This window comes from Delphinapterus leucas, chromosome 14 (genome assembly GCF_059928025.1).
Source record: "Delphinapterus leucas isolate spDelLeu-1000000601 "Yukka" chromosome 14, BTC_Dleu_Yukka2, whole genome shotgun sequence".
NCBI lineage: Eukaryota > Metazoa > Chordata > Mammalia > Artiodactyla > Monodontidae > Delphinapterus > Delphinapterus leucas.
This window is the reverse complement of record NC_143142.1, coordinates 37717859-37735187: the sequence shown is the minus strand read 5'-3', so window position 1 is coordinate 37735187 and position 17329 is coordinate 37717859. Positions and strand designations below refer to the sequence as shown.

General features: G+C 36.1%; 1 protein-coding gene across 4 annotated transcripts in view; it reads left to right on the top strand.

The window, feature by feature from the left end:
- The window catches only part of ROCK1 (Rho associated coiled-coil containing protein kinase 1), a 146406-nt gene extending 138578 nt beyond the window's left edge, over positions 1-7828 (top strand). For 3 of the 4 annotated variants that reach the window (XM_022586800.3, XM_022586798.2, XM_089894965.1), the window contains 6 exons: positions 743-813; positions 1017-1105; positions 4061-4139; positions 4298-4559; positions 4908-5115; positions 6337-7828. In XM_022586800.3, coding sequence (XP_022442508.1) covers positions 743-813; positions 1017-1105; positions 4061-4139; positions 4298-4559; positions 4908-5115; positions 6337-6340 — 713 coding nt within the window. In that variant the 3' untranslated portion in view covers positions 6341-7828. Of the gene's footprint in view, positions 1-742; positions 814-1016; positions 1106-4060; positions 4140-4297; positions 4560-4907; positions 5120-6336 lie in introns of those variants that run through there. The other variant, XM_089894964.1, reaches the window with a different exon arrangement.
- The last annotated feature ends 9501 nt before the right edge of the window (positions 7829-17329 follow it).

Here is a 17329-nt window from a genome sequence, read left to right as displayed (position 1 = left end):
GAATTCTGTGTTCTTTTACTGTTTATTAAATTCTGATACTACAAACTTGAAAGGCTTTATTTATACCTCTTTTAGTTTGCTAAGAATTGTAATTGGATTTACCACTAGAATTAGGGACCCCTTCCCAACCAAATTTGGACACTTTTAATGAAATTGTTTGGGGTGTTTTACCAAAAAGTTCGTCAGAACATTGTACTGAGAAAACAAATAAAATACTTGTCTCTTATTCTTTATATCTAGTTGATTCTGCCTGCATTCCTTATTTATTTATCTTCTATTCTTACCTTCTGTGAGTAATAGGACACTTGTGTACTTTTGCTTGCTCTTTCTTGTGTAAATCATGGCTCTGATTTGTTCCACTTGCTGCATTTTTTTTTTTTTTTTTGCTAAATACTTTTATATGAATGTTAAATGATATTTAAAGTCTTCTGTATCATATCCCATTTAAGCTGCAATCCATTCCAGTCTTGCCTGGCTATTAAGGGTACTGTTGTTACTTCATACTTTTATAATTGAGTACTGAATGTTAATTTTATGCGGAAAGTGGCTTGGAATTTTTTTCTGCAGTATTTGTATGGCCATTAAAGTTGATTTGTGTGATTGAAGCATGAAAGAGCAAATTATAGCACTTATTCATTTAGCTGTGTTCGAATGCCTGTTGCTGCATGCTGTCAGACAACTTGTAATAGCTTTTCCTTTTGTGACAATTTAAGGCTGAATACTATTTTTTTTTTTCTTCTAGAATCAAGAATTGAAGGTTGGCTTTCAATACCAAATAGAGGAAATATCAAAAGATACGGCTGGAAGAAACAGGTACAATATGCCTCAGTTTTTCTAATTGATATTTTGTTATATATTTTACTTTTAAAGCATACAACTTGTATTAACTGTCCTATTATTGGCATTGTTTTTAGATTACTACAATATGATCTAGACATAAATGGCAAGTATTGTGCTTATCACTTTAAACCAAGTTAATACTGCTCTTATCTCTTCCCCCTTTTTTCTCATTTCAGTATGTTGTGGTAAGCAGCAAAAAAATTTTGTTTTATAATGATGAACAAGATAAGGAACAATCCAATCCATCTATGGTATTGGACATTGAGTAAGTTGCCTTTTATTGAATTTTAAGACTGTTGAGTGTTAACCTACGATAATTATTTTTAGACTTACCATTTAGTTTATATTTTGTTATTTAAACATTATTGACTTTTTTCTTAACAAATTTAAATAATAACTATATTAAATCTTTATCAAAATATGAGAGGGGAAATTTTGCATACCTGATCGATGTATTCTAAAGACAATTTTTTTAATTTCAAGTGTTTATTGGTTTTATGTTCACAGAACATCTCAAAGTATATGATTATGTGGTCATTGTTAAGAAGGAAATAAAATACATCTTTTCTTTTTTTAATAATAGGTCAAAGAGGTCTGTAATAAGCTTAGGTTTTTTTCCTTGTATTCATTCTAAAACCATTTCTTAGGCACTGCTGCCTGTATTATCATAGGTGTTGTAGGTTGTGTAAAATGAGTAAGACAGTTTCATATTTGAGGAGCTTACAGGCTAGTAGCAGGAAAGGTAAAATATATGCAATAACATATAAATTCAGAGTGAAGTGTGGTGGGTGCGACAGAGAAATATAAACTTAAAATGAAGTTTTGCCATTCCTTTGTAATTAAACATTGTGGAGCTGATTATAGTTAAAATGTTAAAAAAATTGAGCAAGTACCAGAGAGTACTGATATTTTATTTCTCAATTTTAAAAAAAGACATTAGTTGTGAAAATTTAAATAATCAGCTTAACTGGAATAATACATAAACATTAATAAGAAAGACATCTTTCAACTAACTTAAATACTTTTTATGTTGATGAGAGTTTGTTGTTATTGTTGTTTTACCTTTTTATTGAGATGTAATTTTCATACAATAAAATACATATACATCTTAAGTGTTCAGTCCAGTGACTTTTGACAGTTGTAAGCACCCGCATAATCAAACCCAGTACGAGATAAAGAACATTTCTATCACCCTAAAAAGCTCGCTTGTGCCTCCTCAAGGGGAAAAAAAAAGATTATCTGAATTCTATCACTGAGATTTAGTTTTGCCTATTCTAGAACTTCATACTAATCGAATTTTATAGTATGTACTCTTTCGTGCCTGGCTTCCCTCACTTGTCATAGCGTTTTGCTGTGTGTATTGATTGTTCTGTTTATTGCTGAGTAATATTCCGTTGAATGAATATATCTCAGTTTGTTTATCCATTCTTTTGTTAATGGGCATTTGGGTTGCTTCTAAGAGAGCTATTTTAAGTAAGACTGCTTTGAACATTCTTTTTTGTGGACTTAAGTTTTCATTTCTCATGGGTAAAATACCTAGGAGTGGAATCCTGGGTCATATAGTAAATCTGTGTAAATAAATCTACCAAACAGTTCTCAAAAAAGGTTATACTGTTTATACTCAACAGCTTCATTTGAGTTTCAGTTGCTTCACGTCTTCACCAACATTTGGTGTTGTCAGTCTGACTTTTAGCTGTTCTAATGGATGTGAAATGCTATTTTGTTGTAGTTTATATTTTCCTTATGGCTAATGATGGCAAGAATCTTTCCATGTATTTATTGGCCATTTGTATCTCTTAAGTGTCTCCAAGTCTTTTGCTCATTGTTTAATTGGGCTGCTTATCTTTTTAAGGTTGGTTTACAGAAGTTCTGTATGTATTCTGTCTTCAAATTTTATGTCAGGAATATGTAGTGCAAATATTTCCCAGTCTGTGGTTTGCCAGTTCATTTTCTTTATGGTGTCTTTTAATGGAAACCAATGTATCACTGGTTTGAAAAGGATTATTGCCTTTTGTGCAGTCTGTCCAAGACATTTTTGCCTGCCCAAAGATTGTGAAGGTATTTTATGTTTTCTTCTAGGTTTTATTTTTAAGTTCTGATTGATCTCGTTTCTTTTTATGTTTGGTAAGAAGTAGTGGTTGAGGGTCTTCTGGCGGTTCAGTGGTTAAGACTCTGCGCTTCCACTGCAGGGTGCACGGGTTTGATCCCTTGTTGGGGAACTAAGATCTCGCGTGCCTCGCAGCGTGGCCAAAAAAGAAGAAAAAAAATAGTAGTAGTGGTTGAGGTTAATTTTTTTCCGGGGGGGCGGGGGTTGTTTTGTTTTGTTCATGTGGATATCTGGTTATTTCAACACTCTTTATTTATGTATATCAACCTTGAATATTCATCTTGCTATTCACTTATTAGTTTTAGAGATTTTGTGTATGGATTCTGCAGGGCTTTTCTACGTATACAGTAATGTCATCTTCAAATAATAATAGTTTTACTTCTGCCTTTCCAGCCTGCATGCCTTTACCACATGTATAGATTCGTATGACCACCACCAAGTTAAAATATAGAATAGTTTCATCACAAGGATCCTTCATTGCCCTTTTATAGCCATAGGAAGCACCCTTTCTGTATTCCTCTCTAATCTTCGGCAACCACTAATCTGTTCTCCATCTGTATAATTTTGTCACTTCAAGGATGTTATGTAAATGGGATCAAATAGTATGTAACATTCGATATGCTTCTTTCACTCAGTGTAATTCCGTTGAAGTCCATCCAAGAGGTAGTCTTTTTCTTTTTGTGGTTGAGTAGTGTTCCCTCATATGACTGTATCACAGTTTGTTTAACCATTCATTTAAGTTTTTTCCAATTTTGGCCTATTAAAAATAAAGCTGCTGTGAACATTCATGTACAGGTTTTCATATATATAGATTTGTAAGAAATTGCCATACTCTTTTCCAGAGTGACTCTGCAGTTTTACATTTCTACCACAGTTGTATGAGTGATCTAGTTTCTCTGCATCATCACCAGCATTTGGTGTTATTACTATTTTTATTTTAAAAATTCTGATAGGAGTATAGTGATACTTACTGTGATTTTAATTTGCATTTCTCTAATGACTAATCTTTTCCTATGCTTATTTGCCACTTCTGTGTTCTCTTCAATGAAATATCTGTCTTTTGCTGTAAATGAGTTTTTATAATGGCCTACATCATATTTCTTTTCATTTTAGTAAATTGTTTCATGTTCGTCCTGTAACTCAAGGAGATGTGTACAGAGCTGAAACTGAAGAAATTCCTAAAATATTCCAGGTAAAAATCTGAAAATATAATTTTAGAAGATCCTTTACCTAAGTACTAAGTGTATTTGTGAAGTAAATGTAAATACACCAATACTTTTATACATTTGAAACTTGTATGTATAGATTAAGACCTTTTTTAAATCTTCTGTTTACCATTCCTAAATGTAGATACTATACGCAAATGAAGGTGAATGTAGAAAAGACGTAGAGATGGAACCAGTACAACAAGCTGAGAAAACTAATTTTCAAAACCACAAAGGTCATGAGTTCATTCCTACCCTCTACCACTTTCCCGCCAACTGTGAGGCCTGTGCCAAACCTCTCTGGCATGTTTTTAAGCCACCCCCTGCCCTGGAATGTCGAAGGTGCCACGTTAAGTGCCACAGAGATCACTTAGATAAGAAAGAGGACTTAATTTCTCCATGTAAAGGTAAGGCATGAAAATTATTTTTATAACATGTAACAAATTAGAGACTTAAATCTCAATGAAATAACTTCTTCAGATGTGGCATTTCCTATACCAAGTTGAAAAGAGATAATAAGACGTAATATTTTGGCACTGGTGGAGCCACATGCATATTTCTGATTTTACTTTATTTTTCTTACTAATTTATGACTAATATTTTCTCTTTAAATTTTCCGACTTAATTGAATTAAGAAGACAAGATATTGTCCAAGCTTAATTAAGCATAGTAAATCTTTTTAAATTGTAAGAATATTTGATAAGGCTCTTTTAGGTATTATGTGACCTTAATTGTGCTCTTTTTTCTTAAAATAGTAAGTTATGATGTAACATCAGCAAGAGATATGCTGCTACTAGCATGTTCTCAGGATGAACAAAAAAAATGGGTAACTCATTTAGTAAAGAAGATTCCTAAGAATCCACCATCTGGTTTTGTTCGTGCGTCGCCTCGAACACTTTCTACAAGATCCACTGCAAATCAGTCTTTCCGGAAAGTGGTCAAAAATACATCTGGAAAAACTAGGTAAGGATTGAAATGTTAACCTTTCTAACTGTGAGTATGTGATTGGATAATATCTATTAAAATCCAGAGTCCGATTGTTCTTTTCCCCATAAAGGGCATCGTTTGTATCTGGGCATTTATATATGACTTGAAATGACTTTACAAATTAGTTTAACTGATTCTTGTTAGAAGCTAATAATGTTTATAAATGTCATATTTATTTAGTTCAATGTCAGGTTTTATTGTCATTGGTTATGGTACATATTCAGCCCTTAATGTTTTAAACGACTGTTGTTTACCCCTTTTTAATGTAAATAGTTTCATGTAAAACTTTGCTCATTTTATTTTTAACTATGTTGGCAGATTTTTTTTTAAATCAAAATTATTTGGTATTATCAGTGTTAACAAATAAACTTCCCAGTTAAGTATCCTTTTTTTCTTCTTTTTGGGAGAGGGTAGTTTAACTCGTTTTGATGGAATTTTTTCAAAAATATTTATATGGTAAAACAAGCAATTACAGGACATAAACCCTTTCCTGAGGAGCGGTTATGATAACTCATTAAGTTCTCATTTAACACATGAAAAAATGGGGCTCAGAGAAATTAAGCAACTTGCACAAGATCACACAGCCAACTAGTAGCATAGTCAGGTTGGACCCCACTTTTATCCATTTCTGAAGCCTATGTTTTTTCTCCTATACCAAATACCAACTTTCCCTAGAGTGTAATCCTTATATTAAGAGGGACATTTGAATCTAGAAGCTGATACCTAACACTGATTTGCCTCTCTGCTGATGTCACCCAAGTCTTCCAAGCAGGCTTAAAGCCATATTTAATTTATCCCATTTCTTCATTCCATATTATCAATAACCAAGTCTAATTCTTTGAAATGACTCATATCCATTCCTCCTTCTGTATTCCTCAGCTACCATACTATTCCAGTGCATTATCACCTCACTCTGGACTTCTTTCTGTAGAATCTTGTATTGTCCCTCTCCTATATAGGATAAAAGCTGAATCTAAAATACTTAAAATTTTTTATAGCTTTGTGGGGGGAAAAAAGTGAAACAAAGTAGAAGCAAAAAGGAGACAATAGTGTGTTTTTCCTGTTTCCTGTTTTCCAAATTTTGTGTATTAGCTAACTATTATATATAATGTATATGTACCTTTCCTTCCAATTTTTGTTTTCTGAATTTTTAAACTGAGTACATTTCTTAAAATTTTTATTTTTTTCCCTCAACAGTTAACCATGTGACCTAGTGCCTTGTGGAATTGTGTGGGATGCTACCTGATAAATAAACCAGGCATCTTTTACCATGCAGAGCAGAAGGCTGTTCCTTTGACACAAATATCACAGGCTTCAGGGTTAAGATTGCTGTTATTCTGTCCTTGCTTTGGCACAAAAGCACACTGAGGATCGTTTTTTTGTTTTGTTTTGTTTTTGTTTTTTATTGCGGGTTTGCCTACAGGTAGATTAGATTAATTATTACTATGTAATGCAAGTACAATTGAGGGAAAGCTTAGCTAGATATATTTTTTTAAAAAGGTGCTGCCTTTTTGAATTTCTAAGAAAATGCCTGTCAATCATGATAGAACACAGTTTTCCTCATACGAGTGAGAGGAAGAGACTTTCACTTTCAAGTGGAATGGCCGTCACTTATCAAGATCAGCTCATGGAAGGAGTAAAGAAAATATCTCAAAATGAGACAACTGAAATTTTTTTTTAATAACTTCAGTTTTTATGCTCTTGCAAGACTATACAAAACTATTTTAAGAAAGCAGTGACATCACTTGACTTCAGTGCCCTCACTGTAGAATTTAAAAGCCTTACTGTTGATTGCCTGTGGTGGACTTGATGGAAAATAAATATCTTACATTATGCTTTACAAAATACTGTATGTGTTTCAGCAAGTTTGTAGATTGGGGAATGGGAGAAGGCAAAAAAAATTACATTTAATCTATGCATTTTTGCCAAGCCATATTGAGTTATTTTACTACTAGAGACATTAGGAACTAACTGTACAAAAGAACCAAGTTTAAAAGCATTTTGTGGGGTACATCATTTCTGTAATTATATAATATGTTTCTTTGTGGTTTTAAGTGATAAAGACATTAAGTTAACAAACATATAAGAAATGTATGCACTGTTTGAAATGTAAATTATTCTTAGAACACTTTTGATGGGAGTTGCATTGCCCTTTTAGTGCCTTAATTTGAGAGAATTATTTTACTGCCATGACTAAATATAAAAATTTCAAAAAACATTTTCAGAAAATTATGTGTGTTGGGGGTTTTTCATTGATAATTGGCTTAATTTAAAATATTTAGAGGTTTGGTGGACTTTCATAAATTGAGTACAATCTTTGCATCAAACTACCTGCTAAAATAATGAATGACTTCATAAAACTCTGCAAAATATGTAGAAGGTTGCACCAATATAAAAGAAAATTATGGCAATACATCTGTGATGTTTTCCAGTTAACATAGGAATTACCAGATAAATACTGTTAAACTCTTGTTCAATAGCAAGGGTTGATTCATATGGGCAGTATGATTTATTGTTTATTTTTTTAACCAAATACCTCCTCAGTAATTTATAATGGCTTTGCAGTAATGTCTATCAAATAAGAAGCACTGGAAAACTGATTCGTCTCTAGGATGATATGCATGTTTCAAGTGGTATTAAAAGCCGCACTGATGGATATGTAATAATAAACATATCTGTTATTAATATGCTAATGACTCTGTGCTCATTTAATGAGAAATAAAAGTAATTTATGGATGGATACCTTTAATAATGACTGCTATGGTATTTTCTCATGACTGAGATGAATGGAAGCCATGCTGTAAATTAGTCCCTGGCTGCATACAAATGTTTGTTAAATTTCATGACTAAAGTGAATTTTTAAAAGATAAAACCTGGTTTGGGCTCTAAAATAGGAGTGCTACAGTTGAAATGAAAAGTTGGCTAATGTCTTTTGGAAATTCTCCATGGGTCTCTTACGTTTCTCACATCTTGGGAGCAGAAGCTCTGACAGCCTTTGTTTGTTCTACACTGTCTTTGCCAAGGAGATTTGTATAGTGAACAGCCGTGGAAGACATTGTGTTTCCATAGAGAGGAAGGCAGGTTTGTTTGCTGTTGTATAATAAAGATAGTGGCTCTCTCCAGGGCAAAAATTGGGCAGATTTGCTTGAGTTCATTATAAAAGATTCAGGTACCCTAAACTTTGGGCTCCTCAGCTGTGATGCAAACTCACTGCATGCTCAGCGCCCACCTGGACCACTTTGCATTGCCCCTGTGGGACTCGGAGGGCAAGGGGAACTGATGAGAACGTGAAGCTCATGCTGCTTGCTGTGCTGTAAGTATAAAGTCATTTGGCTCTGACCCAGGATCCATGAAATTGTGGCAGGCTAACTTGTAGCTTGCAAGTAGGGTGAAACCTCAGACCCTTCACAGTTCTGGACAGTGTCCTTACTACTGCCTCAGAACCATCACCATTACCCTAATATATTGAGGTCTAATATATTAAGGTCCAGTAAAGTTCAGAGAACAGAGTTAATTCTATTTATTTGAGCAAGAGAGTACTTTTTTTTTTTAACAAAATATTAACTTGAGCATAAAATTGTTGAGAACTGACAACTTTAAGGAATGACTTCAAATGCCACAATGCAAAACCAGGTCAACCAAGAGAGCTGCTGCTGCTTTTTTTTTTTTTCATGTGGACTATTTTTAAAATCTTTATTGAATTTGTTACAATATTGCTTCTGTTTTATGTTTTGGTGTTTTGGCAGTGAGGTATATGGGATCTTAGCTCCCTGACCAGGGATCGAACCCATACCACCTGCATTGGAAGGCGAAGTCTTAACCACTGGACCGCCAGGGACGTCCCCAACAGAGCTGCTTCTATTCTAAGTTCAGGAAACCACTCAATCCCAAAGTATACCAACGCGGCAAGCATCAGGATAGTGTCATCTAACGTGTCCACACCACGTTAGATGCTGTTTCATTCTCTTACCATTTAGGAACCTTGTTTCTAAACACTGGGGTCTCTGTCAGTAATACCTCAGAAAAATCCTTTTCATGAGCCTCCCTATCTGCTGGCATTAGCATACCCTCCATCTCTCCTCTGCCTTCTATAAGTGCATCTGCTCAACCAAAATACATCGCATTCAGAATTCTAGCTGTAAGAAAGCCTGGGAAATGGAGCTTTTAGCTTTCTATCCTCTTGATTACAGGAAGACACAGAGTGTAGAATGAGATTCAGCCTCAAGCCTGCCCACCCACCACTCCTGAGAGCTTGGGTTGAGGTCAGGGATCATGGGCTAGAAAGAAAACAGCCGTTGTCATGATTCACAAGCTCAAAACAACGATGGGTCACTTGTCATTATTTGGGGTTTCAGCTTAAAATAATTTCTCCATCCTTCGTTTAAAGAAATATCAATAAGTGAAATAATTTGAACATGGCAATCAAACTCTAATTGATAAAGTATGTGTTTTTTTCATATCACTAGAAGTTTTGTAATAACTAAATTTGGTATTTACATAAATTAGTTTGTTGATTCTTACTGGGTTGCTGGTTTGAGCTTTTTAATTTTTATTTTTGGTATTCCAGCACTTCTACAGTTCTTTCTGCTCAGAAAGAAAACACAGCTACTAGCAGCTAGTAGGATGAATAAAGACAATGTCTTTAAAAATTAGTTAGTTGTGAAGGACATAATATATTGCGCTACTACACTTTATTACTCTATGGTATCGTTTAATGAGCAAAAGTCTTAATTTTAGCGAAGTCAAATTTATTGATCTCCTTTATAGTTAGTGCTTTTTGTATTCTATTTAAGAACTCTCTCCTATTCCCCGGGTTGTGAAGATAATTCTGCGTTAGCTTCTTGAAGTTTCATTGTTTTGACTTTAACATTTACACAGTGGGGAAAGGATTGTCATGTCAATAAATGGTGTCGGGAAAACTGGATACCCACATACAAAAGAATGAAAATGGACCCTCAACTTACACAAAAATCAACTCGGATTAAAGTCTTAAGTGTAAGAACTAAAACTCAGACTCCTAGATGACAACATAGGGTAAAAGCTTCTTGACATTGGCCTTGGCAATGATTTCTTGGATATAACACCAAAAGCACAGGCAACAAAAGCAAAAACAGGCAAATGGAATTACATCAAACTAAAACTTCGGCACAGGAGAGGGAACAAAATAGTGAAAGGCAAGCTGTGGAATAAAAGAAAATATTCGCAAACCATATATCTGATAAAGGGTTAATGTTCAAAAACTGTAAGGAAATCCTACAACTCAATAGCAAAAACCAAAAACAGATAACCTGATTTAAAGTTGGGCAAAGGACCTGAATAGACATTTCTTCAAAGACGATATACAAATGGCCAACAGGTGTATGAAGAGATACTCAACATCACTAATCCTCAGGGAAATTAAAATTACAGTGAGATATCACGTCATACCTGTTTGAATGGCCATATCAAAAAAAAAACCCAAAAGATTTGTGGAATCTAAAAAATACAATAAACTAGTAAATAAAACAGAAGCAGACTCACAGATACAGAGAACAAACTAGTGGTTACCAGTGGGGAGAAGGAAGGGGGGAAGAGCAATATAGGAGTAAGGGGAAATAAAGGGTTATGGGATTATACAAAATCAGCTGTGTGAAACTTTTTTTTTTAATTGGAGTATAGTTGATTTACAATGTTGTGTTAGCTTCGGGTGTACAGCAGAGTGACTCAGTTACACATATACATATATTCATTCTTTTTCAGATTCTTTACCCATATAAGTTATTACAGAAAATTGAGTAGAGTTCCCTGTGTTTTACAGTAGGTCCTTGTTGGTTATCTATTTTATATATAGTAGTGTGTGTATATGTTAATCTGAAGCTCCTTATTTATCCCTCCCCACTACGTTTCCCCTTTAGTAACCATAAGTTTGTTTCCAAAATCTGTACGTCTGTTTTGTAAATTTTTGTAAATAAGTTCATTTGTATTATTTTTTTAAAATTAGATTCCATGTATGAGTGATACATAGGATATTTGTCTTTCTCTGTCTGGCTTCACTTTGTATGATAATTTCTAGGTCCATCCATGTTGCTGTGAATAGCATCATTTCATTCTTTTTTATGGCTGAGTAATATTCCATTGTATATATATACCATTTCTTTATCCATTTATCTGTTGATGGACATTTAGGTTGCTTCCGTGTCTTGGCTATTGTATATAGTACTGCAATGAACATTGGGTTCATTGTATCTTTTCGAATTATGATTTTCTCCAGATATATGCCCAGGAGTGGGATTGCTGGATCATATGGTAGCTCTATTTTTAATAGTTTTTAAGGAACCTCCATACTGTTCTCCATAGTGGCTGTACCAATTTACATTCCCACCAACAGTGTGGGAGGGTTCCCTTTTCTCCACACCCTCTCCAGCATTTATTGTTTGTAGACTTTTTGATGATGGCCATTTTGACTGTGTGTATGAAACTTTTGAAAATTGTAAAGCACTATAGAATTTAAAGAACCTTTCATTCAATTTAAAAAAAGCATTATTTATCCCTTACATCAAAAAAAAATAAAAAAGATCAGTGTTGGCAAGGATGTGGAGAAAAGGGAACTTTTGTACACTGTGCAGATGTAAATTAGTACAGCCACTATAGAAGACAGTATGGAGGTTGCTCAAAAAAAATTTGCTTAGTCACCATTACAGCATTATCAAGAGAGGCTAGATTATCAAACAATCCCCCAAATCTAGGGGCTTACAAAAACAAAGGTTTATTTCTCCCTAACATGACCTGTCCACCATGGGTCAGCTGCAGCTTTGTTCCACATCCTATTCACTCTGGGACTCCATAGCAGCCTCTCTCAGGAACATCACTGACCATCATGGCAAAGGAAAAGAGAACATGGTGACCCATGAGCTAAATCTTAATGCTTTGGCCTAGATGCAACACATGTCACTCATTAATATCTCATGGCCAAAGTAAGTCATAGGCCAAACCTGCCATCAAGGAGAGGAGGATACATAATCATATGATTGGGAAGGACAGGAAATTGGGGGAACAATAATGTTCCCTACCACAATTATTTCCTTTTTCTTTGACCAACAAATCAAGGTTTTTACACATGAGCACCTCAATACCCCATTTTACTGAAAGAAAAGTGGTATGATTTTTATCTGTTTCTGCCAATTTAATGTAATCTTTTCCATTTTCCCCCTCCAAGCTATATTTCTTAGAGTGACAGAATTTTAAAGTTGGAAGTGATTTTAGAGATAGTCCAACTCAAGCTACTTATTGTATCAGTACTCAGGGAGGAAATTGTAACATGTCCATGTCCTAAATTGCAATTAGACACAAAACAGGATAGAACCCATGTCTCCCAGTTCATAATTGAATGCTGCTTCTACCACATATAGTTTCATTTTCAAACCTGAGTTATTAAAATGATATGCTTTTTAATAGAGTACATGTTATTCAATACACAAACATGATTACAGAAAACAAACGTGTAGGAAAAAATGTAAAGATGGAACTCATGTTTGGATATCACTTTACAACATATGCTTTTGTATACAGAATCTTTTGGTTGCAAATGGAAAACCCAACTCAAACTGACTAAAGAAGAGGAAATTTATTGACTCGTGCAATTATAAAGTTTAGGAGAAAAGTTGGCTCTGAGCTTGAATCCAGGGGCTCGAATGATGTTGTCAGGATCCTTGTATCTCCAGCTGTTTCCTCTGGGTGGGCCTTCTCACAGAGTCTCAAGTCACTGAAGCACCGGGCTTACATTCTAGAAATGTAGCAATCTCAGCCAAAAGCCTAATCATTCCTAGGATCTGGGGAAATCTTCTCACTGCTTGCATTATATGTCTATCCTTGAGCCTATTCCTGCGGGCAGAGGGTATTACCAAACCAAACTTGGGTCCCCTTGCCCCATACACACCAAAGCCAATCTACTGACACGGGGTTGTAATGAAGGCAAGTACAACAGTTATTGCAGAGCCAAGCAAGGAGAACAGGCAGGTCATGCTCAAAAGCCCCGAACTTCTGATGGCTTTCAGGAAAGGGACTTTAAAGACAAAGTGAGGGAGAGAGTCTCAGGGTATGTGATCGGCTTGTGCACAATTCTCTGATGGGTTGATGGTGAGGTAACAGGGTGATGTTTGGGGAATCTCCATCAACCTTCTGGTTCTAATTGGCCTGGGGTCGTCATGCAGTTAACTTCCTCCACCTGGCGAGGGTTTTAGTATCTGCAAAACAGATCAAGGATATGGCTCAGGATATTGTCTAGAGCCCTTAAGGAGGAACTAAAGGTCCTTGACTTTGTTTTATAGCTAAATTATTATTATTTTGTCTTGCGTGGCTGTTTTCCTATGTTTCTGCATTTTCTCACTTCTCTGATTAAATTTGCTCTTTGGAACTCGTGGAAGACCTAGGAGGCTAAAGCTTTTTAACAAACGAGGTGGGGGACGTAAGCGGGGGACCTGTCCCCAGGAAGCCCTTGCAGGGTCCTGCTTGGCTTCAAGGGAAGCAGTGTTCTGATTGGTTACATGTGAGGTCAGACCCACACAAACCTTGTACCTTGAGAGAGGAGGAGGAAGGGTTGGTTTGCAAAGGGAAAGTCAGGCTGCTCTTATGCAAAAACGCAAGAGGCAAAAGCAACAGATGTTCCTTATAGCTGCTGGTTGCTCTGGTTCTCTATAGGGAAAACCTGGAAATTTTGGCAAATTTTATAATCTTTAAAAAACTGAATAACAACCAGAAAATGGATTTGATAAATAGGTGTATGGTGAAAAATAACATGGGAGTAATTACTGTAAGAAATTTTAACATACACATGGTCAACTTTTTTGTGGAATCAAAGGAATCTGAATGTGAGGATAAGAAGTAAATTGGGAATCAAAATACATGTGATTAAAAGACTTTCTTTGGGAAGTGGCTGCATTTTTTCCCTCCTGTTTCCCTCCCAAACACACTACCCACCACCAATTTTTGTTAAAATGTGTGTGGGTTTCTAGGAGGAAAGAAATTTCTAGTTTTGTTGCTATGGCTCTCGGGTGAGTTGCCAGGAGGAAAACAACACCACTGCTATTTTTTTGACAGAGCATTCTGTCGCACTGAGAACTCACTTGAGAGCACATGAGCAAGCAGATTTTAAACCAATATTTCTGCTACTACCACCCAGTTCTCCATTTAAATTTTCTGCTTGAGTGTTCCAAAAATGTTGCTCCAAATTACATGATATGCAAATTATCCTTTTTCTCACTGTAGGAAAAAAAAGTAGAGAACATTAATGTGGTCTTTCTGTCTTGACTGAAAGGGATCCCTATAAAAGAATTCTTGATGTAGGTTAGATCTTCACTTTGGAGTAAGAGATTACATGGAAGAAATTTCAGTATTACTCTTCTTGTTTGTGATGACTAGAGACTTTAAGAAGATAGAAAACCCCACTTAGCTAAGACTAAACTTTTTATCCTGGCACGCAGGCTCTCTCTAATTGCGTCCTATATCACCCACCCTACATTATCTATTGCCACAGCCCTGCACATGTGTCCTCTGCACTATTCTAGCTAGTCTCCTTCCTGTCCTCCACATGCATAGTTATTACTTATTTTAATAATTTTTTCCTACATTTTCTGATAGATTATGAGCTCCTGCAGTGCAGGGTCCATGAGTCGACAATAATTTTTGAATTAATGAATTTGATTGCTATGATGTTTTGCTTTTTTCTGTCTCTCTAAAACCTTCTTGCCCCCAACTGCTTCCCATTTGCTTCTGTTTCTTTCTACTCTGAATTCCTATCAACAACACCCAAAATCCACTATTCAGCAAATATATCAGATACCCTCCGTGCTGGGTCTTGGCCCTGATAGAGACTACATTTCCCAGACTTCCAGGCAGCTTGGCTATATAATTGTTTTCACCAGCGAAATGTGAATGGACGTGGTTTGTGCACATCGCTCCCCTTACTCTTGCTTAAAAGGAAATTGCTGCCCTGTACTTTTCCCCATTAGATTCTTCCTGTGTGCTGTAAACCCAAATGTGTCTGCAACCCATCTTCGACCAAATAGAAAAAGACAGGTTCTTTACTGCTTTGCTGCTCAAAAGAGTGATTTCCTGAGAGCTTGTTAGTATCTTACACTTCATCCAAGACCTACTGAATTAGAATCTGCATTTTAACAAGATCCCAGGTGATTCACATTCACATTAAACTTTGAGAAGCTCTGCTTTAGGGGCTGGCAGAGGAACTTTATGGAAAGAATGTTGGTCTTTGATGAAGACCTCGTGAAGCAGAGCAATTGCTCCTCCCATATCTATATGATTTGGGAGTATATATGTTATATATATTACATATAAATAATTTGAATATGAATATACATGTTTCCAAATTATTTAAGGCTGGGCTTTTTCCCTCCAAGTGTTTATAATTTAGTAGAGGGGAAAAGATAGAGGAATATTAAAATTATAGATGCTATAAGAAAGCGTACTGCATATTTGCTGGTTTTCTTCTTGGGGTGGGGGAAGCTTGTGGTAGACAGTGTAATGCTCCCCCAAAGATGTCTGTGTCCTAATTTCCTAAACCTGTGAATATGTTACTTTATATGCCAAAAGGGACTTTGCAGATATGATTACTCTAGGGATGTTAAATGAAATTATCCTGGGTTAGCCAGGTGAGGCCAATGTAACCACAAGGGTCTTTATAAAGAGGGAGGTAGAGGATCTGAGTCAGAAGTGTTGCTGGGAGGATGGAAGCTGAGGTTGGAGTGATGCCTTTGCTGGAGCGGGGCCGTGAGACAAGGAATGCGGGCAGTCTCTAGAACCTGGGAAAGGTAAGGAATGGATTCTTCCCTAGAGCCTCCAGAAAGAGTGCCGTCTTGCTAATACCATAAGGTTAGGACCGTTCTTGGACTTCTTCTGTCTGCCAGAACTGTTAAGATGATAAATTTGTGTTCTGGGGTTTTCTTGGTTTTTTGTTTGTTTTTGTGTTGTTGTTTTGTTTTAAGCTACTAAATGTGTGGTAATTCGTTACAGCAGTGATAGGAAATAAATACATAGTTCTTTGGTTTTGGGCAGCCCATGCCCCACACCCTGATGTGTCTGGGAGGTGGAGCCAGGCATTCTTTTCCTCATCCTTGTTCGATTATATGTTCTTGCTCAGGACATGGAATTTTGAGAGAGTGAGGTAGCCTTGGAATTAGAAATTAGTCATGGAGGTGGTGGCAGCAGTGGCCAGACTATTTCTGTGACATGACCTGGCCTATGTTTCCCACTGCCCATGTCACTGAGTTCCTATCCATTATCTAGACCTGTTTCACAGGTTTTCCTATTGATTTTGTCAGTTTACCCTGTCTTACCAATTAACTCCTTCTCTCAGGTTTCTATTGTTTACAGCCAAGAGCTCTGATGAATTCAGAGAGCCGTATAGTTAATGTGTGCATACTTCAATATTCCTAGTAGATTCTCAGTCTTAGGAGGGGAGAGCCTTTGTTTCATTCATCTTTGTACCTACGGCTTCTACAGTGAGTGTCTTGCACTCAGTACATACTTGTTGAATAAAAGGAGCAAACAACTATGATGCTGCTACTTGAAAGAAAGGGGTAATTATAGAAGTAGGCTTGAAGTTTATATGAAGGAGTTAGCATTAAATGGAGACTTGAAAGATGCTATAGGATTTCTGCTGGCCAGATAAGGAGGGGGCATTCTAAGCAATAAACCATAGGTGGTTCACCAGCTAAAAACCTTTCTGGTATTTGGCCACCTTTTAGAGACCTTGTTTATTTATTTATAGACATGCAGGTTAAGATATTACCAATATATTCATTATTTAAAGAAGTCAATCTTAAGCAGAAGATTCTCTCCATTAGACACCTGCAGACCAGGGCTTAGCAATGTATGAGACATGGGGCGAGGTTGCTGCTATCTACAACTCTTGCTGACATCCAGGGAGACCAGCCATGCAAATTTCCTTTTATGCTTCCTTTCAGTGCTAGCACTGTTCCACATCCTCACTGTGCCCCATTTGTCTTAAATTCAAATTCCCAGATCCCCCAATGAGGCCAGAAGATAGTTGTACCAAAAGTTGGGGGTGTGTATGTTGAAAACAAAGTTAGTCTAGAAGACTCCCTGGTCATGTACACAACGAGTAAGCTCAAAATAGTTTTCTCTCACATTCCAGTTCTCACAGCATCAAATAATTCCAGAGTACCTGCCAGATAGC